This window comes from Calidris pugnax, unplaced genomic scaffold (assembly GCF_001431845.1).
Source record: "Calidris pugnax isolate Ruff unplaced genomic scaffold, ASM143184v1 scaffold72, whole genome shotgun sequence".
In the NCBI taxonomy this organism is placed as follows: Eukaryota; Metazoa; Chordata; class Aves; order Charadriiformes; family Scolopacidae; genus Calidris; species Calidris pugnax.
Genome location: NW_015090808.1, coordinates 1,946,065 through 1,960,835, shown reverse-complemented (window position 1 = coordinate 1,960,835; position 14,771 = coordinate 1,946,065). Strand labels below are relative to the sequence as shown.

General features: G+C 55.5%; 2 protein-coding genes across 2 annotated transcripts in view; both read right to left on the bottom strand.

The window, feature by feature from the left end:
* LOC106885834 (chromosome unknown open reading frame, human C4orf22) overlaps positions 1–3,883 on the bottom strand; it is a 200,254-nt gene extending 196,371 nt beyond the window's left edge. The window contains exons 1-2 of the mRNA XM_014938338.1: positions 3,791–3,883; positions 308–432 (exon numbers count right to left, since the gene is read on the bottom strand). Of these exons, the coding sequence (XP_014793824.1) occupies positions 308–432; positions 3,791–3,883 (218 nt within the window). The remainder of the gene's footprint in view (positions 1–307; positions 433–3,790) is intronic.
* A 3,668-nt stretch (positions 3,884–7,551) lies between these two features.
* Positions 7,552–14,328, bottom strand: FGF5 (fibroblast growth factor 5). Its single transcript, XM_014938343.1, has 2 exons — positions 13,545–14,328; positions 7,552–9,284 (listed from the first exon to the last, which is right to left on the bottom strand). Exons 1-2 carry the CDS (start codon positions 13,572–13,574, stop codon positions 8,940–8,942), a joined length of 375 nt encoding a protein of 124 aa, XP_014793829.1. The 5' UTR covers positions 13,575–14,328; the 3' UTR covers positions 7,552–8,939.
* Between the last annotated feature and the right edge of the window lie 443 nt (positions 14,329–14,771).

Below are 14,771 nucleotides of genomic sequence, written 5' to 3'. Positions count from 1 at the left end.
AGGGACCCAGAGGAGCTTGGTCAACTATTGCTGTTGACAGGAAAGGAACTCCAGACTACATTGCTCAATAAACTCAGTCCTCAAGCCTAACAACCGATCAGCAAAGAAAGGATATTTTTCCTTCTCTTACAACACCCCTTTTCTGTTGGTATGTTCCCTGTCTTGTAACCATCAATCCCAGAAGTCCAAAGCATTAGACAACACAAATTTCTCAGCTACAACTCTGAAAGTATGATCCAGGTATTAAAGTGCATTATTTCATTATTTAGGTGTCCGGAGGCTCCTGGACAGGCAGGTAGACACTTACTTCTGGGGTGCTGCTGCTGCCAGCGCCTCCGCCGCTGCCACCTGGGCCTCGAACTCCTCCCGCTGCAGCACGTCCCCGGAGCCACAGAAGCCCAGCTCCACCAGCTGCTCTGCCACCTCCTCGCTCTGCAGGGAGAGGACAGGCAGGGAGCCTGGTTAGTGCTGGGACGGTAGGGACACCCCCTGGACCCCTGCCTCCCCTACCATCAGGACCCACCAGAGAATGTAACTCAAGAGAGGGGAGTCTGCACAACACCCCCCAAAACCAGCAGTGCTGGGAAGCCAGGAGTTGCTCCTCAGGAGGGGCTGCAGGCACCAGTAGGCTCTGCCTTGCTCCCGTCTAACAAGGGCTCACGATGGAGGAACACCAGAGGAGCTGGAGTACTTAGGGCGATTAACGACACCACTGCCTCAGGCATCGTCACCACAGCCTGGGCAGCAGCAAACAAACATCAGCAGCTGAAACCCTGCAGTTTCTCACCCACCTTCCTCTGCCTGCATCACACCTAAGCCCCAGAAAAGGGCCTGCACTCCCCTTTTTATACCTCCAGATGGAAAACAATTCCCCAATTTAAAATGACATCCCTAAAGGAGAGTAGCACTGATGAGTTGAGCTCTGGGGCAGGAGGCAGCACAGCTGGGGATGAGATATTTCCTCCAGCTGAAGCTGGGGCACCTGATAAGCCCTGACAGCCAAAGCACCCCAGGAACACCCCCTGCCACTCCCACCCCACCTGAGCTGCCAGATTCAGTCCTAAATTCTGGAAGCCAAACGCTGATTGCTGCTTTCTGAGAGCAAACTCATAATCAATACCACCTGCCTTCTAACTGCAAGACAGAAAGCCTTTTGTGACTTTCCCTAAAGTGTTTTCCACCAAGCAATGTACACTATCATTTTTAGAGGTCAAAATTTCAGCAGTCAGCACCCTTTGAATATCACTGTGATGTGACGTGCTCAACCAGACACATCCCTTGGCATGACTCAGCCAAAAAAATATGTTTTGTAAGCACTGGACAAGATCTTATTCCCAGTTTTGGTTAAGAACCAGGCTGGCACTCGCTTGAAGCTGCTTCTGCACACCAAAGCCAGCCCCACTGCCTTCATCTCACCTCGTACCTCCAGACAGGGAGGGTGTTTGTTTCTCTGGGCGGATATAAACAGCAAACACTGCAACGCAAACAGCCGCTCACACGAAAGGCGTTTTGGTCCAGACCGGCACTTGGAGCTGGCTTGTGAGCAGACCCCTGTTTTGGCTGGCCCCACTGCACTTCTCGGGCCCCCCAGCCCCCCCAAACACCGCTGCCATGTCCCTTCCCTGCTCCGCAGCCACCCCGCTGCCGCCCTCAGCCCGGGCGGGGGTTTCTCTGCAGGCAGGAGCCGTGTCACCTCCCTGCCCGGGGGGCAGCGGGGCGGCGCGTTCCCTGAGGGTGGCGGGTTTCTCTAACAAGACCCTCGCACCTAACGAGCACCCGAAGCTCCGCAAGCCCACAACGTGCCTGGCTCTCCCCGGGAGCCTGACCTGCCTCCGCGGCCCCTCAGCGGCCGGTGCCTCTCGGAGGACAGGGCCGAGTGCCGCCGCGGGGGTACAGCATACCCCGCTGCCCCCGGGCGCCCCGGGGAGCGAGCCGCCCCCTCCCACTGACCTCCAGGTAGCGCAGGTCCCGCGCCGTCCCGCGCGCCCGCAGGTACTCCCGGTAGGAGCCGGGGTGCGGCGAGGCGGGGGCGCCGGCTGCCATCCCACCCCCCGACCGGCCGAGGGACCCACCGCCTCGGGGGGGGGCGGCGCGCGCCAGGAGCAACGGCGGCGCCCGCACGTGCCGACCCCGCCCGCCCAATCAGCGGCCGCGCGCGGGGCGAGGGGGGGAGCGGGGGCCGCCGCGCGCTTCGGCTTTGGGGAGGTTTTGGATGCTTTGAGGGTTATTTTTGAGGGGGCAGAGCCACCAGCTGCTCTGCCACCTCCTCGCTCTGCAGGGAGAGGACAGGCAGGGAGCCTGGTTAGTGCTGGGACGGTAGGGACACCCCCTGGACCCCTGCCTCCCCTACCATCAGGACCCACCAGAGAATGTAACTCAAGAGAGGGGAGTCTGCACAACACCCCCCAAAACCAGCAGTGCTGGGAAGCCAGGAGTTGCTCCTCAGGAGGGGCTGCAGGCACCAGTAGGCTCTGCCTTGCTCCCGTCTAACAAGGGCTCACGATGGAGGAACACCAGAGGAGCTGGAGTACTTAGGGCGATTAACGACACCACTGCCTCAGGCATCGTCACCACAGCCTGGGCAGCAGCAAACAAACATCAGCAGCTGAAACCCTGCAGTTTCTCACCCACCTTCCTCTGCCTGCATCACACCTAAGCCCCAGAAAAGGGCCTGCACTCCCCTTTTTATACCTCCAGATGGAAAACAATTCCCCAATTTAAAATGACATCCCTAAAGGAGAGTAGCACTGATGAGTTGAGCTCTGGGGCAGGAGGCAGCACAGCTGGGGATGAGATATTTCCTCCAGCTGAAGCTGGGGCACCTGATAAGCCCTGACAGCCAAAGCACCCCAGGAACACCCCCTGCCACTCCCACCCCACCTGAGCTGCCAGATTCAGTCCTAAATTCTGGAAGCCAAACGCTGATTGCTGCTTTCTGAGAACAAACTCATAATCAATACCACCTGCCTTCTAACTGCAAGACAGAAAGCCTTTTGTGACTTTCCCTAAAGTGTTTTCCACCAAGCAACGTACACTATCATTTTTAGAGGTCAAAATTTCAGCAGTCAGCACCCTTTGAATATCACTGTGATGTGACGTGCTCAACCAGACACATCCCTTGGCATGACTCAGCCAAAAAAATATGTTTTGTAAGCACTGGACAAGATCTTATTCCCAGTTTTGGTTAAGAACCAGGCTGGCACTCGCTTGAAGCTGCTTCTGCACACCAAAGCCAGCCCCACTGCCTTCATCTCACCTCGTACCTCCAGACAGGGAGGGTGTTTGTTTCTCTGGGCGGATATAAACAGCAAACACTGCAACGCAAACAGCCGCTCACACGAAAGGCGTTTTGGTCCAGACCGGCACTTGGAGCTGGCTTGTGAGCAGACCCCTGTTTTGGCTGGCCCCACTGCACTTCTCGGGCCCCCCAGCCCCCCCAAACACCGCTGCCATGTCCCTTCCCTGCTCCGCAGCCACCCCGCTGCCGCCCTCAGCCCGGGCGGGGGTTTCTCTGCAGGCAGGAGCCGTGTCACCTCCCTGCCCGGGGGGCAGCGGGGCGGCGCGTTCCCTGAGGGTGGCGGGTTTCTCTAACAAGACCCTCGCACCTAACGAGCACCCGAAGCTCCGCAAGCCCACAACGTGCCTGGCTCTCCCCGGGAGCCTGACCTGCCTCCGCGGCCCCTCAGCGGCCGGTGCCTCTCGGAGGACAGGGCCGAGTGCCGCCGCGGGGGTACAGCATACCCCGCTGCCCCCGGGCGCCCCGGGGAGCGAGCCGCCCCCTCCCACTGACCTCCAGGTAGCGCAGGTCCCGCGCCGTCACGCGCGCCCGCAGGTACTCCCGGTAGGAGCCGGGGTGCGGCGAGGCGGGGGCGCCGGCCGCCATCCCACCCCCCGACCGGCCGAGGGACCCACCGCCTCGGGGGGGGGCGGCGCGCGCCAGGAGCAACGGCGGCGCCCGCACGTGCCGACCCCGCCCGCCCAATCAGCGGCCGCGCGCGGGGCGAGGGGGGGAGCGGGGGCCGCCGCGCGCTTCGGCTTTGGGGAGGTTTTGGATGCTTTGAGGGTTATTTTTGAGGGGGCAGAGCGGGCGTGAGGGCGCGGTGACAGTCCCCAGCCCCCCGGGGGGGGCCGTCCGTGCCTGCACCGGCAAATCCGAGCGGGGACAGCAGCCCCCATGCACCTCCCTAACCCCCGGCGCCCCCCGCGCTCAGCTCCGTGAGGTATTTCGCCTCATCTTCCCGCACTGACACAGCGCGGGTGGGTTTGCCCCTTCCCCCCCCGGACGCTCCCCCCGTGGGGAGCGGGGGCCGGCGGGGCGCAGGCTGGGGGGGCCGGAGCCGCAGCATCCCCCCGGCCGGCAGCGCTGGAGCCCGGCGAGTGCTCCTGGGGGTTTGGGAAGTGATGAACCTCCACAGGGGCTAAAAGCGAGATGTGCCCGGACAGGGGGAATGGGGCAGCCCTTTTTCGTGTCAGAATTTTAACAAAGGCACCCAACACCACGGAGCCGGGGCATGGCCGGCGCTCGGCGCGCTCCCCCCGTGCTCCCCGCAGCCCCTTTCCCTGCTCCAGGTGCATTCGTGCCTCCTTTGAAGGCGGCAGTTGGTTGGAAAGGAATTTGGGAATCCCCATCGTTCCTTTGTTTTCCAGCTTTGTCTCCCCAGCACCACAGTGTTAAGTTGGAGATGGTAGAGGAGAAAGAAGAAAAACCCACAAACCAAAAAAATAACATGCCATGCCAACCCCCAACTTCTCAAAGTACTTCAGCCAATGTTTTCCCCACCGGGTGGTAAGTTCAGTTTGGAGATACTCCCATGTGGGAGGACACGCCAACAGTGCAGCTCGTGGTGGCCACCAGCCTGGCCTGCCCCATCCAGCTCATGGTGAAGCAAGCTGGCTGGGGTAAAACACCGGCTTTGCAGGGCAAAAAGGAAGCCAGGTGCTCCCAGGAGACTTCATGTTTGTTCCAGCACTTGCCAATGTCGTGCTTTGAGCGGAGCTTCCAGAAGCACCATCTCTCTCCCCGTGCAGTACTTTGCCTAATCAACATCTGAGACTTTCTATATCCACAAAGCCTGCAGGAAAAGATGACTCAGAAAGCAAATGGGAGAGGAAAAAAGGGGCAAATTTTAGTTATTGGTCCACATTGTGCAATCACGCCATTTTTAGCCTTGCCGATCAAGAGCTCAGAGGCATCGTGCTGGTGTCCTAGGACAATTAACTTCATACATCCCTGTTACCTTCCTGGCTCCCTGGATGCCACCCCCTGCCGTGTCCCTACCAGCCCTGCTCCCAGCCTGCTCCCTGATTAAAATTGCCCGAGGGGCTGCTGGTTCCTCACCGAAGGCCACCCAGCCGGATGATGCACAGCCCTCCTCTCTGCTTGCTTTCAGCAGCCAGACCCCCCGTTGGTCCCCAAACACAGAACCCCTTCTCCAGCATGCCCCCTGCCCTCAGCACCCCAAAAAGAGGGGTAGGAAAGCTCTCCCACCCCCTACCCTTGATTTTCCCAGGTGGCCTTTTATCTGTGTGCAACAAGATTTAAAGGCAATATAAAGGGCTTTTATGTAAAATAAGTACAAAAATCTGCTTAAGAGTCCAGCAATTAGTGCTGTTGAAGCCAAAACGATAAATCCACTGGGATGAAACCGGAGCGGCTGACAGGATAGTTTATGTCAGCATCGGAGTTGTGAAGCTGGAGCCAGAGCCTTTCTTCTTTTCCCAGACTGTCACAGCAATTTTCCCGAGCGTATTCTTGCTCCTGTTGGTTCCACAGGAGCAATACTCCCACCAGCATGGAAGACTGAGTGCTGCCAACAAGCAGGAAAGAAGAAGAGAAGCTTTATGGTTTTGCATCCCTTCTTGCAGTAAATCCCCACCTGTGGAAGGGCAGGATGTTTCTCCTCGCCTTGGGAGCCGGACCACAGGATGCTCTGGGCTTCTGCTGCAGGATTTGGGCTACTCATCCTGCCCAGGGAGCAGCCAACCAGCACAACATTGCCTCTGCTTCACTGTCAAGAGCAGTAGCCAGAAAGGTTTAAATGCAATCAACAGCTGTAAATAAAAGTAAGCCAAAACTACTTTTGAAATGCAAGAAACATAACACACATGGAAAAAGTTACCTTCATTCCTTAAAAGTCTTTCAAGTTGTCCACAGGCTATTTTTAAATTTAACAGAGATATTTACCCATTTTTTTAAAATGCCTTTGTTCTCCTCCTGATAAGCAAACCTGTTTAATTTCCTTGCAGAAGAGTGGCCAGAGAGGAACAGGAGGAGTTTGTCAATCCATACCACTTACATTAACCTGTGTTGGGCTCTCTACTGAGGTTGCCAGCGCGCTGCTGTCTGCTGTGGCACAGCCCTCTGCACTGCCATGGCGCGGCGTATTATAGCCCCAGCCTCTGCTTCCCGTGTGCTGTGGGGCTCCTGGCTGCCAGAAACCCCACATGAAACCTCAATGTTTGGCAGCCCCCCTCGAAGTGCAGAAATGGTGTGAGAGGAAAGAGAGGGCGGGTTTCAGCAGACCCCAGAGGCAGGAGGCGCCCGCGCTGTTGCCTCAGCCAAATTTCACCCGACAGCTCTGAAATGCAATAAATGCTCCTCAGCACAAACAGCGAGGGGCATCGGGATAAACAAGGTTCAGCCAGAGCCACAAGCAGGAGTGCTCATCCCCTGCAAGTCGGGGGGATCCCACCGCCAGCAGCACCCCCCCTTCCCGGGGTGAGCCCCAAGGACAATATCTCCCATCCCTCCTGGCAGCCCCAGCAGAGCCAGCGGCAGCACGTCCCAGCAGTTGCTATGGCAAACACGGGATGCTGCCATCGCAGGTCAGTTCAGGACCAGTTTTTGCCCAGAAACACAAGGATCAAAGCATTGTTTTGTCATACAGGCTAGTTACCGACAAGCAGTTTCCTTAAAACAAGATTAAAAAACCAGCTTTTTCCTCTGAGGGAAAGCAGGGACCAGCACATTCACTCTTCTCTTACCTGCCCAGGGAGTTCCACGCACCCACCCCGGGCTGAGGACGGCACCCTCCTATGTGGCTCCTGCACATGTTTTCATTCAATTAGTTCATTTAGGTGGCTCTATGCTTCACTGAGCATTAATTATACCTAATTGTGCCTGGCTGCTGAACGGCAGATAAGCAGCATTACTTGACTTTTGTAAATTTGGGCTGTCTCGCTGGAAATGTCCACGGAGCACAGCGTGCCCGTGCTTGGGTTGCCATCCCTTGCTGTGACGCGGGACCAAAAGCAGCCCCAGAGGAGCTGTCGGGAGGTTTGTCTCAGCACACAAGATGTGGAGCACAGCATACAAAGCATGCACATGCACCGATTTTGCCCCACTCCACCCTGCCACCAGTACCGTGCCAGCCAAACCCTCTGATAAAAACATGCAGGGCGGCTAATTTAGCAACACTCATTTTTCTCCTTTGGGGGAAGAAAAGGAAAAGAAAAAAACACATGGGTAGGAGATGGGCAAGAGATTACACAACCAGGTTATAAAATGAAGCACTATTATACTTTATTCCTTCATCCCCATCCATCCCCACACGTGGAGCGCACGCCCTTGTGCCAAAGCATTTGCTGCTGGAGCGGGTGCATCCAGCCAGAGGCTGCCCAGAAGGGCAAATGGAAAAGAACCACAATTTCAATGGAAACAACCATTTGTACCATGACCAGATCAGGAGAAAAGACTCAGCAGTGCCACCTGCCCTGGTTATTGCTGCTGGACACTAAGCAGGGCTCAGGGCGAGGGGGGTTTTGCTAACGCGAGCCCACCTGGGCTCCTATTAAGGCTTAACCGGTGAGGTTCAATGCTACTGTTTTCTGTATGTACACAACACAGCTAAAGGCCAATTAAAAACTCCATACACACAGTTACTCCACAGAGAACACGATAAGGGGGAAACAATTTGACAGTCGGGGCCGTAAGGCAACCCAGGTGGGAAAAAACACTTCCAAAGGTACGAGTAGCTGTAACAGCATTTATTGCCACATCACCACAGTCACTATAAAATAAAACCCTTTCCCCCACCTCTGTAAGTGTATTGTGAATGATAAAATAAATCAGCAGTGCAAATTGTTGGAAGAAACCAGTGGGCACCCAGGGGCCAAGTGCATCCCCATCCTGGGGAGCAGGGGTGTGGAGGGGCTCCCCCAGCCACCCCCGGGGACGGGTCTGAGCACGGGTTCCTCCCCGTGCGAGCAGGAATGCCACGGGGCCAGGGCAGAGGTATTTTAAACACAGACATCGAAGCCATACTTTGATGGACAGGAGGAGACTCGCTCCTCCAGCTGTCCTGGGAAGAACAGGAGAGAGCACCAGGAGCAGGGCTGCGAACGGCCGCCCTCCTCAAGCCTGCAACCCTTAAAAAAAAATAAAATATATATATATCTATTATTGCCAACAAAGACTTTTAAGACCCCCTTGCACCACAGATAAGGTGGATGAAATTGTTGGTCTTGGACTTGTTACAGAAGGGAAGCGCTGGTTTGTAAAACAAGGGGAAGGGGCAGTCCTGGATATATGGTGTCTGAGGTATGGACAGAGGAAAAAAGTGCAGCAAAAAGGAGATGGGAAAAAAAAAAAAAAAGAAAAAAAGCACTTAATTGGTTGGCTCTGAACATATCTCCTGTATGAAAATGATTGTCAGAAGAGTCACTAGTGAAAATAAGGTAAGAAAATATGTTCGCCGTAGAGGCACCTTTCTGCTTCTTTCACCAACAGAAAATTGACCCCAGGTCCATCAAGTGTTTTCAGCTCACCACAGGAATAATCTTTGGAAAGCCCAAGTTATGTCGTCCCAGCACACACCTCCGAGGATGCCATCCAGTTTGCGGGGTGAAGAGAAGACCCGGAGCCTCCCCACATTGGTCCGGGGTCCCCCACGGGGTCACCCCAAAAGCTGCCCAGGCACCGGCATCCCCGCCGTGGTGCGCTACCCGAAGCGAAACTTCAGCTGGTACCTGACAGGGCCAGGGTTTTTCCGAGGCGGGGATGGGGGGACCTTTGGTTTCGGTGGCGGCGGGGGCTTCTTTTCGGGGAGGGTGACTGTGAAGGCGAGCTCGGGGGGCTGTGGCTGCCGAAAGCGGGGTAGGAAGTGCGTGGAGACGTGCTGGGGCCGGGCGCGGGGGCTGCAGCCCCGCTTGGCTTTGCCCCGCTTGTTGAGTGCCACGTACCACTGCCGTCCCGAGCGGGGGCTGCGGTGCACGGCCGAGGCGTAGGTGTTGTAGCTGTTCTCCTGGAACCGCTCCCGAAAGTGGCAGTCCGCTGTGAACCGGGCCTGCGGGGACAGAGACGGGGGACACCGTTAACAAAGGCCTGGTTTTACCTGTCCCCTGCCCAGCGACGCTCGCTGGGTTTTAATGTCTCCCAAAAAAACGGTACAAAGGGGCGAGCAGCAGCACAGGGCCTTGGGAAACCCACTCCGAGGCCACCGGGCACCCAGCAATTTGGAAAACCCCCAACACGGTGGCTACTTCCAATAGCCACTTGCCACGCAGATTTGGAAAAAAAGAGGCTCTGTCTGCCCCAGCAGCATCCTCCCCTCCCGCCCCACGTCTCCTCCTGCCATTCCCACCGAGCAGAGGGAGAAGCGGCTCCGCACCCCCAGGCCGCAGCCCCTCCAAGGACCTTGGGGCCGAGCCCCCGCTCCATCTCCCTGCCCACCCTCGCACCTCTCGCTCAGGCACTGAATCATCACTTAATAATCTGGAAAGGCAATTTGCATGCAGATTTTCATTGCTTCACTGAACATGGCTTCGATTGTATTGGTGGGGTTTTTTTCCTCCTCTTCTTTGTCTCAAATGAACTCGGGGCATTTTGTCCCTCGATAACCTGAAATTACTTGCAGCCCAAGAGCATCACCTCTTATGAACAAGGTGGCCACGCTGGCTCCTGGACAGCTGGGGGGAAAGGCTTCCCATTGCCCAAGAGGACAGGCTGAATGCTGCCCATAACAGCTCCTTCGTGTCGTCAAGGGGGAGGAGGAGGGGAAAAAAGCATGCAGAAATACAAAAATAGAACCATAACACCCCAGCTATGTACCCACAGCCCTGGGACACCCAGGTGCAGCCTCCGGTGACCCCTCTGAAATCCTCTCCTGTGGTTTAATCTGACCATGGACATGGTACCTGATGCCCAACAGCTCCTCCAGCCACGCAAGGGCACTGCAGCCCCATTGCAAAGACACGCTTCGAAACGATTGACATGAAAGGGATGCTGAGCTCTCCAGCCTCGAAACCCCCAGCAATGGAAAACAAGACAAAACCCCCAAGCAGCACTTTATAACCACGCAGAAGGCCCAGCTGGCTGGGATCCTTTGTCAATTCCTAATTTAACCAGAGAAGTTGAGTCCTACAGTACAAGTGACCGAGTCCTCAGCCTGCCAAGCGTCTTTTCCCTCATAGCACTTTGAATTAAGTCTCCTTTTGCTCTTCACCTGAAAGGAACATCACCTCAATGACTCATTCTTGCTTTCCCTGTCTCTTACGCATCCTCGATGCTGTATCGCCCATGCACGAGTGTTCACCCTCCCGAAGCAAGGCTTTACTGACCCCTCACTGCTTTCTGAAGCCCCAACACCTGCAGCGGTGCTCAGGAGAGACACCCCGGCATCAGCCATTTCATGGGGGATTTAGGACTGACTGAGGCAGCAATGCACGCCTGAAAGGGTGCTCAGCCCAAACGGCCCCAAAACAGGGCCTTTCAAGTGGGATCTGGGCAAATGGCAAGAGCAGGTTTTTTTGGTGCAGGAGATGAAGTTGGCTGCCCTGCCCCAGGCACCGAAGCTGGCCACAGTGGGGGTCTGATACTGAATCCAGCTCCAGCAGGCCTTGCAAGGGCTGATGTGACCAGGAGAAGATGCTTGTGCCCCTGTGCATACATACCCCTGCACAGACGGGTGAGCTCGCGGCTGCTTTGCTCGTGGGTAAACCAAACCAGCATTTCCAGCCTGGCCCAGCATTTTGGAGTAATGCCACCCTCCCCACCTGAAGCATCACAAGAAAAGTTCCTGTTTAAAGTCGTTCAGGGGAAATGCTCCCTAAGACTTGTAGTAGAGTCCCCTCCAGAGTGGGATTTGGGGTCCTGAGGGGGGGCGGTCCCAGCCCTGGACACAGGGATGTGCTGGGCTGCTCGCAGCACAGAAGGAAGGGACCTGCAGGGGCAAGCCCATGCCCCTAGACAGCAAATCGCCCTGGAACCACATCAGCTGCTGCTTTTCCATCCCTCTGACGGGCTTCCCCATGTCCCAGCCCCTCAGCGCAGCAACCGCACCGTCTCAGCCCGGGAAAAGGCACTTTTCCCAGCACGGGGCAGGCCACGGCTCTGGCTGCCCGTCGGGTTGGCTCTGCAGCAGCTCCAGAGACCATTGCAGAGAGAAATCCCAAAGTCAAATTTCAAAATCCAGTTCAACAGAGATTTGCTTCGGTGAGGACTGTGGCGTTCTGTCAACTCGGAACAACTCCTGAGAAAGGAGAATTACCTGAGACCCCCGCGGGCAAACCTCTTCTTGGGGGTTCATGCTGGCCCCTGCCGAGACTGACACCAAACCCCCTCCTGCCCGTTCCATGCTAAAAATGTACGAACAGGGGACCGAGGATTTAACAACAAGGAAAAAGCCATCTGTGCACGCAACTGATAATTGCCGGGATTACTGTCATTTTCTGAAGCTGGTGCCTCTAAAAATGAACTGCTTGGTAATTTAATTAAGTTGCCATCAAAAAAAAAAAAAAAAAAAAAAAAAAAAAGAAAAAGGAGGGCTGCTGTAAAGCATCGAGCAGGGATATAGCTGGGCCCCGAAAGCCAGTTTCGAAGGAGCCTGAATCCCTGCAGGAATGACTTTTATCTGCGGTTCAGCACAAAGTCACCGGCGTGACTCCCATATCAAAGCGCTGCCCTGAGTGACGGGCGCAGGACGCGCTTTGTACTGCTCAAAACTCATTAGGCCATGAAATAACTTTATCCTGCCAAGGCAGGAAAGAACAACAGATGCTGGGTTTGCATTATCGGCCTTATTTAGTCCAGCAATCTTTAGACATTTGGGTCAAGTTTCTACAAATTCGCAGCTTTCATCCGAGTGGGGCATCGTGTGTCCTCACCCCCTGCTCTGACCCGCCTAATTGAGGTCCCTCTCCAGCACTGCCCTTTGTGTGCCGACAATTAACCATAGACCAACGAGGTTTGATTTAATTTCTGACTGCGCCAGGGCATAAATCAAGGCTTCAGCTCAAATAAGAGGCCCATTGTACGCCGTGAGGGAGGGGAGGCCCTGGAGGGTCTGGGGATCACGCTCCGCCTGCTTCCCTCTCCCTCTTCCTTTACCTTCCCACCGCTCTCCTCCTGTTCTGCCCATTTCCTGCCCCATCTCCATCCCTCACGTTTTCCTCTACGCAGCCATTCCCCCTTTCCCCTAGATGCCGTTCCCACTCCTACTTTGTTTCCTAAAATAAGCAACCAAGCGCTCACCCTTTAAGCATCATTAGGTTTCAGGAGCAACGCTCCAATAAGACTCAAGGGAGAGAGAGGCGAGTTCATAAATTTCACTGGGGGGCAATCTGCAGGCTCAGGCAGCGTAAGCACATCAGCAACATCCACTCCATGAGCCCAAGGTTTGTCTCGCACTGCAGGACGGGCAACGGGCTTTTCCCTCTCCCAGGCTGTCAGCCCTGAACACTACCCCTGGGAACCACTTTGGGTGACAGGTCATCCAAGATGCTGCTTTAAAAATGCCCGTCTTTGGGCGTTGCATTTATACACACCTTTAAAACACGATAACTTTCAGGTACGCACAGTAGTTACTTTCATTTGTTTAAAAGATCTCTAGAACTAACAGGAAAAAAATTAGGAATCAGCATCTTGAAGTTAAAAAAGGAAGTTAAATCAACGTAGAGGATTCATTCAACGCAAAAACCCTGGAAAAAGCACAATTAGACCTGCAGGAAACCCCAACCTTCAGGAAAACAGCCTGCAGAAACAAGTTACCAGGATTTTTCCCCTCCAGCTGCCACGGTCCCGGCAGGGGCTGGACCTCCCCTGCCCAGCACCCTGCGTGCAGCCACACGCACCCACGGGGGGCACATCTCTCCCACACGGGCAAACCGAGCCAAAACCGGGGGCCGCAGCCCCTTCCCCGCACCCGCGGGCGGGCTCCCGGAGCCACGCGTGCCGCTCCCCGGCAGACATTTGGCTAAAACCATCTGCGCGATCTGCTGCAGAAATTGCTAAAAATAAACCACCAATGCTCAAAGAACAAGTCCTTTTGATGCAAATACCCAACTGCAAAAAAAAAAAAAAAAAGGAAAAAGAAAAAAAAAGAAAAAAAGGAAAAAGAAAAAGCACTTTTCTTGGTTAAATGCAGCAAGGAGGGCTATGGGCGCCGGGGGTTTGGCTCCCCCTGTCCCCTCTCTGTCTGTGCAGTGAGGATGCCACCCAGCGTGGAGCCCAAGGGGCTCGGCACAGCAGGGCCCTGCCCGGGAGCACATGGAGGTGTCGCAAGGCCTTTAATAAACAATACATACTGATAAGCAGGGGGGTTACTTACACTTGCATGGAGTTTTCCTTTTTTTGACATCGCTAAAAATTTGTTGCTGAAAACTCCTCGTATTCCTACAATCCCCTGAGACACAGCAAATATTTCCAAAATACCTAGGATGACAGAAATCCCAAAATAAATCACAGTTCTTTTCACATCAGTGTGACAAAGAAAAAAAAAATAATGATTAAAAAAAAAAAAAAAATCAGTCTCATAGCTTCACATTTCTTCTCCACACAACCCTGCTCCTCGGCTGCCCGGCTCCTGACAGCATTCCTGCTCCATCCCTCCTCCCCACAGAGGGACCCACATCAACTCCGGGATGGCAACAGGGTGGTGGGGTTGGTTTTTTTCCAAAAGCTGCGTTTTAGAGGACAATTTCTGACTTGGCTGTGACAAAGCAATCTTACCCCTGGGGAATCCCTCTCAAGGGTGGGAAAAGGCTCTTGTGCCTACAGCCAGCCTGCTGAGACCAGCCTTGCCCGTCCTCCCAAACACACCAGACTCTGGAAATAAAGGTGTCACACATGCCATTTGGGGCAAGAAGTACCAGTAATGGTTTCTTAGGCCACTCCTAGCAGCAGGACTCACGGACCGGGGCACTACGCAGCCCAGATATGAGAAAACAGGCCGGTTTCCCCTCAAATGGGTATTTTCTGAGCAGGAGTGGGCTCTGGCCCCCCTGTGGGGCATGCATGACCTATAACTTATCTTATAAAAGAGCCTCAACTTCCAAGCATCATTCAGCAACAGCACCAACACGCTTTCCTTCCCCACAGAGCGCAGTGTCCCTCCAGGCAGAGGAAGGGAGGCAGCAGGGGTCAGGAGTCCCCCTGTCACCCCCGCTGGCCGGGGGGAGCTAGGGAGGCAGCAGGGGTCAGGAGTCCCCCTGACACCCCCGCTGGCCGGGGTAAGCACCACATCCCCAGCGTGCCCTTCCCACCCTGGAAGAAGAGCGTTGCTGTCCCTGGCTGCAGCCCTGGGGTGGCCCCAGGGGGGTCTCAGTGACCCCGGCTCTGGAGGAGGGAGCCTGTGAGAGCATCTCAGCCGGCCCCAGCGAAGGGCCGCGTGGATTAACGTGCCAAGAGCAAACATGAAGCCTCTGTTAAATCCCCGAGGCCGGGGGATCGGATCTCCACTTCCCATGTTTATTTTAAGGAGGAAGCGCAGCCCTTGGAGGCACCCAGGTCCTGGCACCAAGGGCCCGGGGGGCGCTTTGAGGGGGGCTGGAGGGCC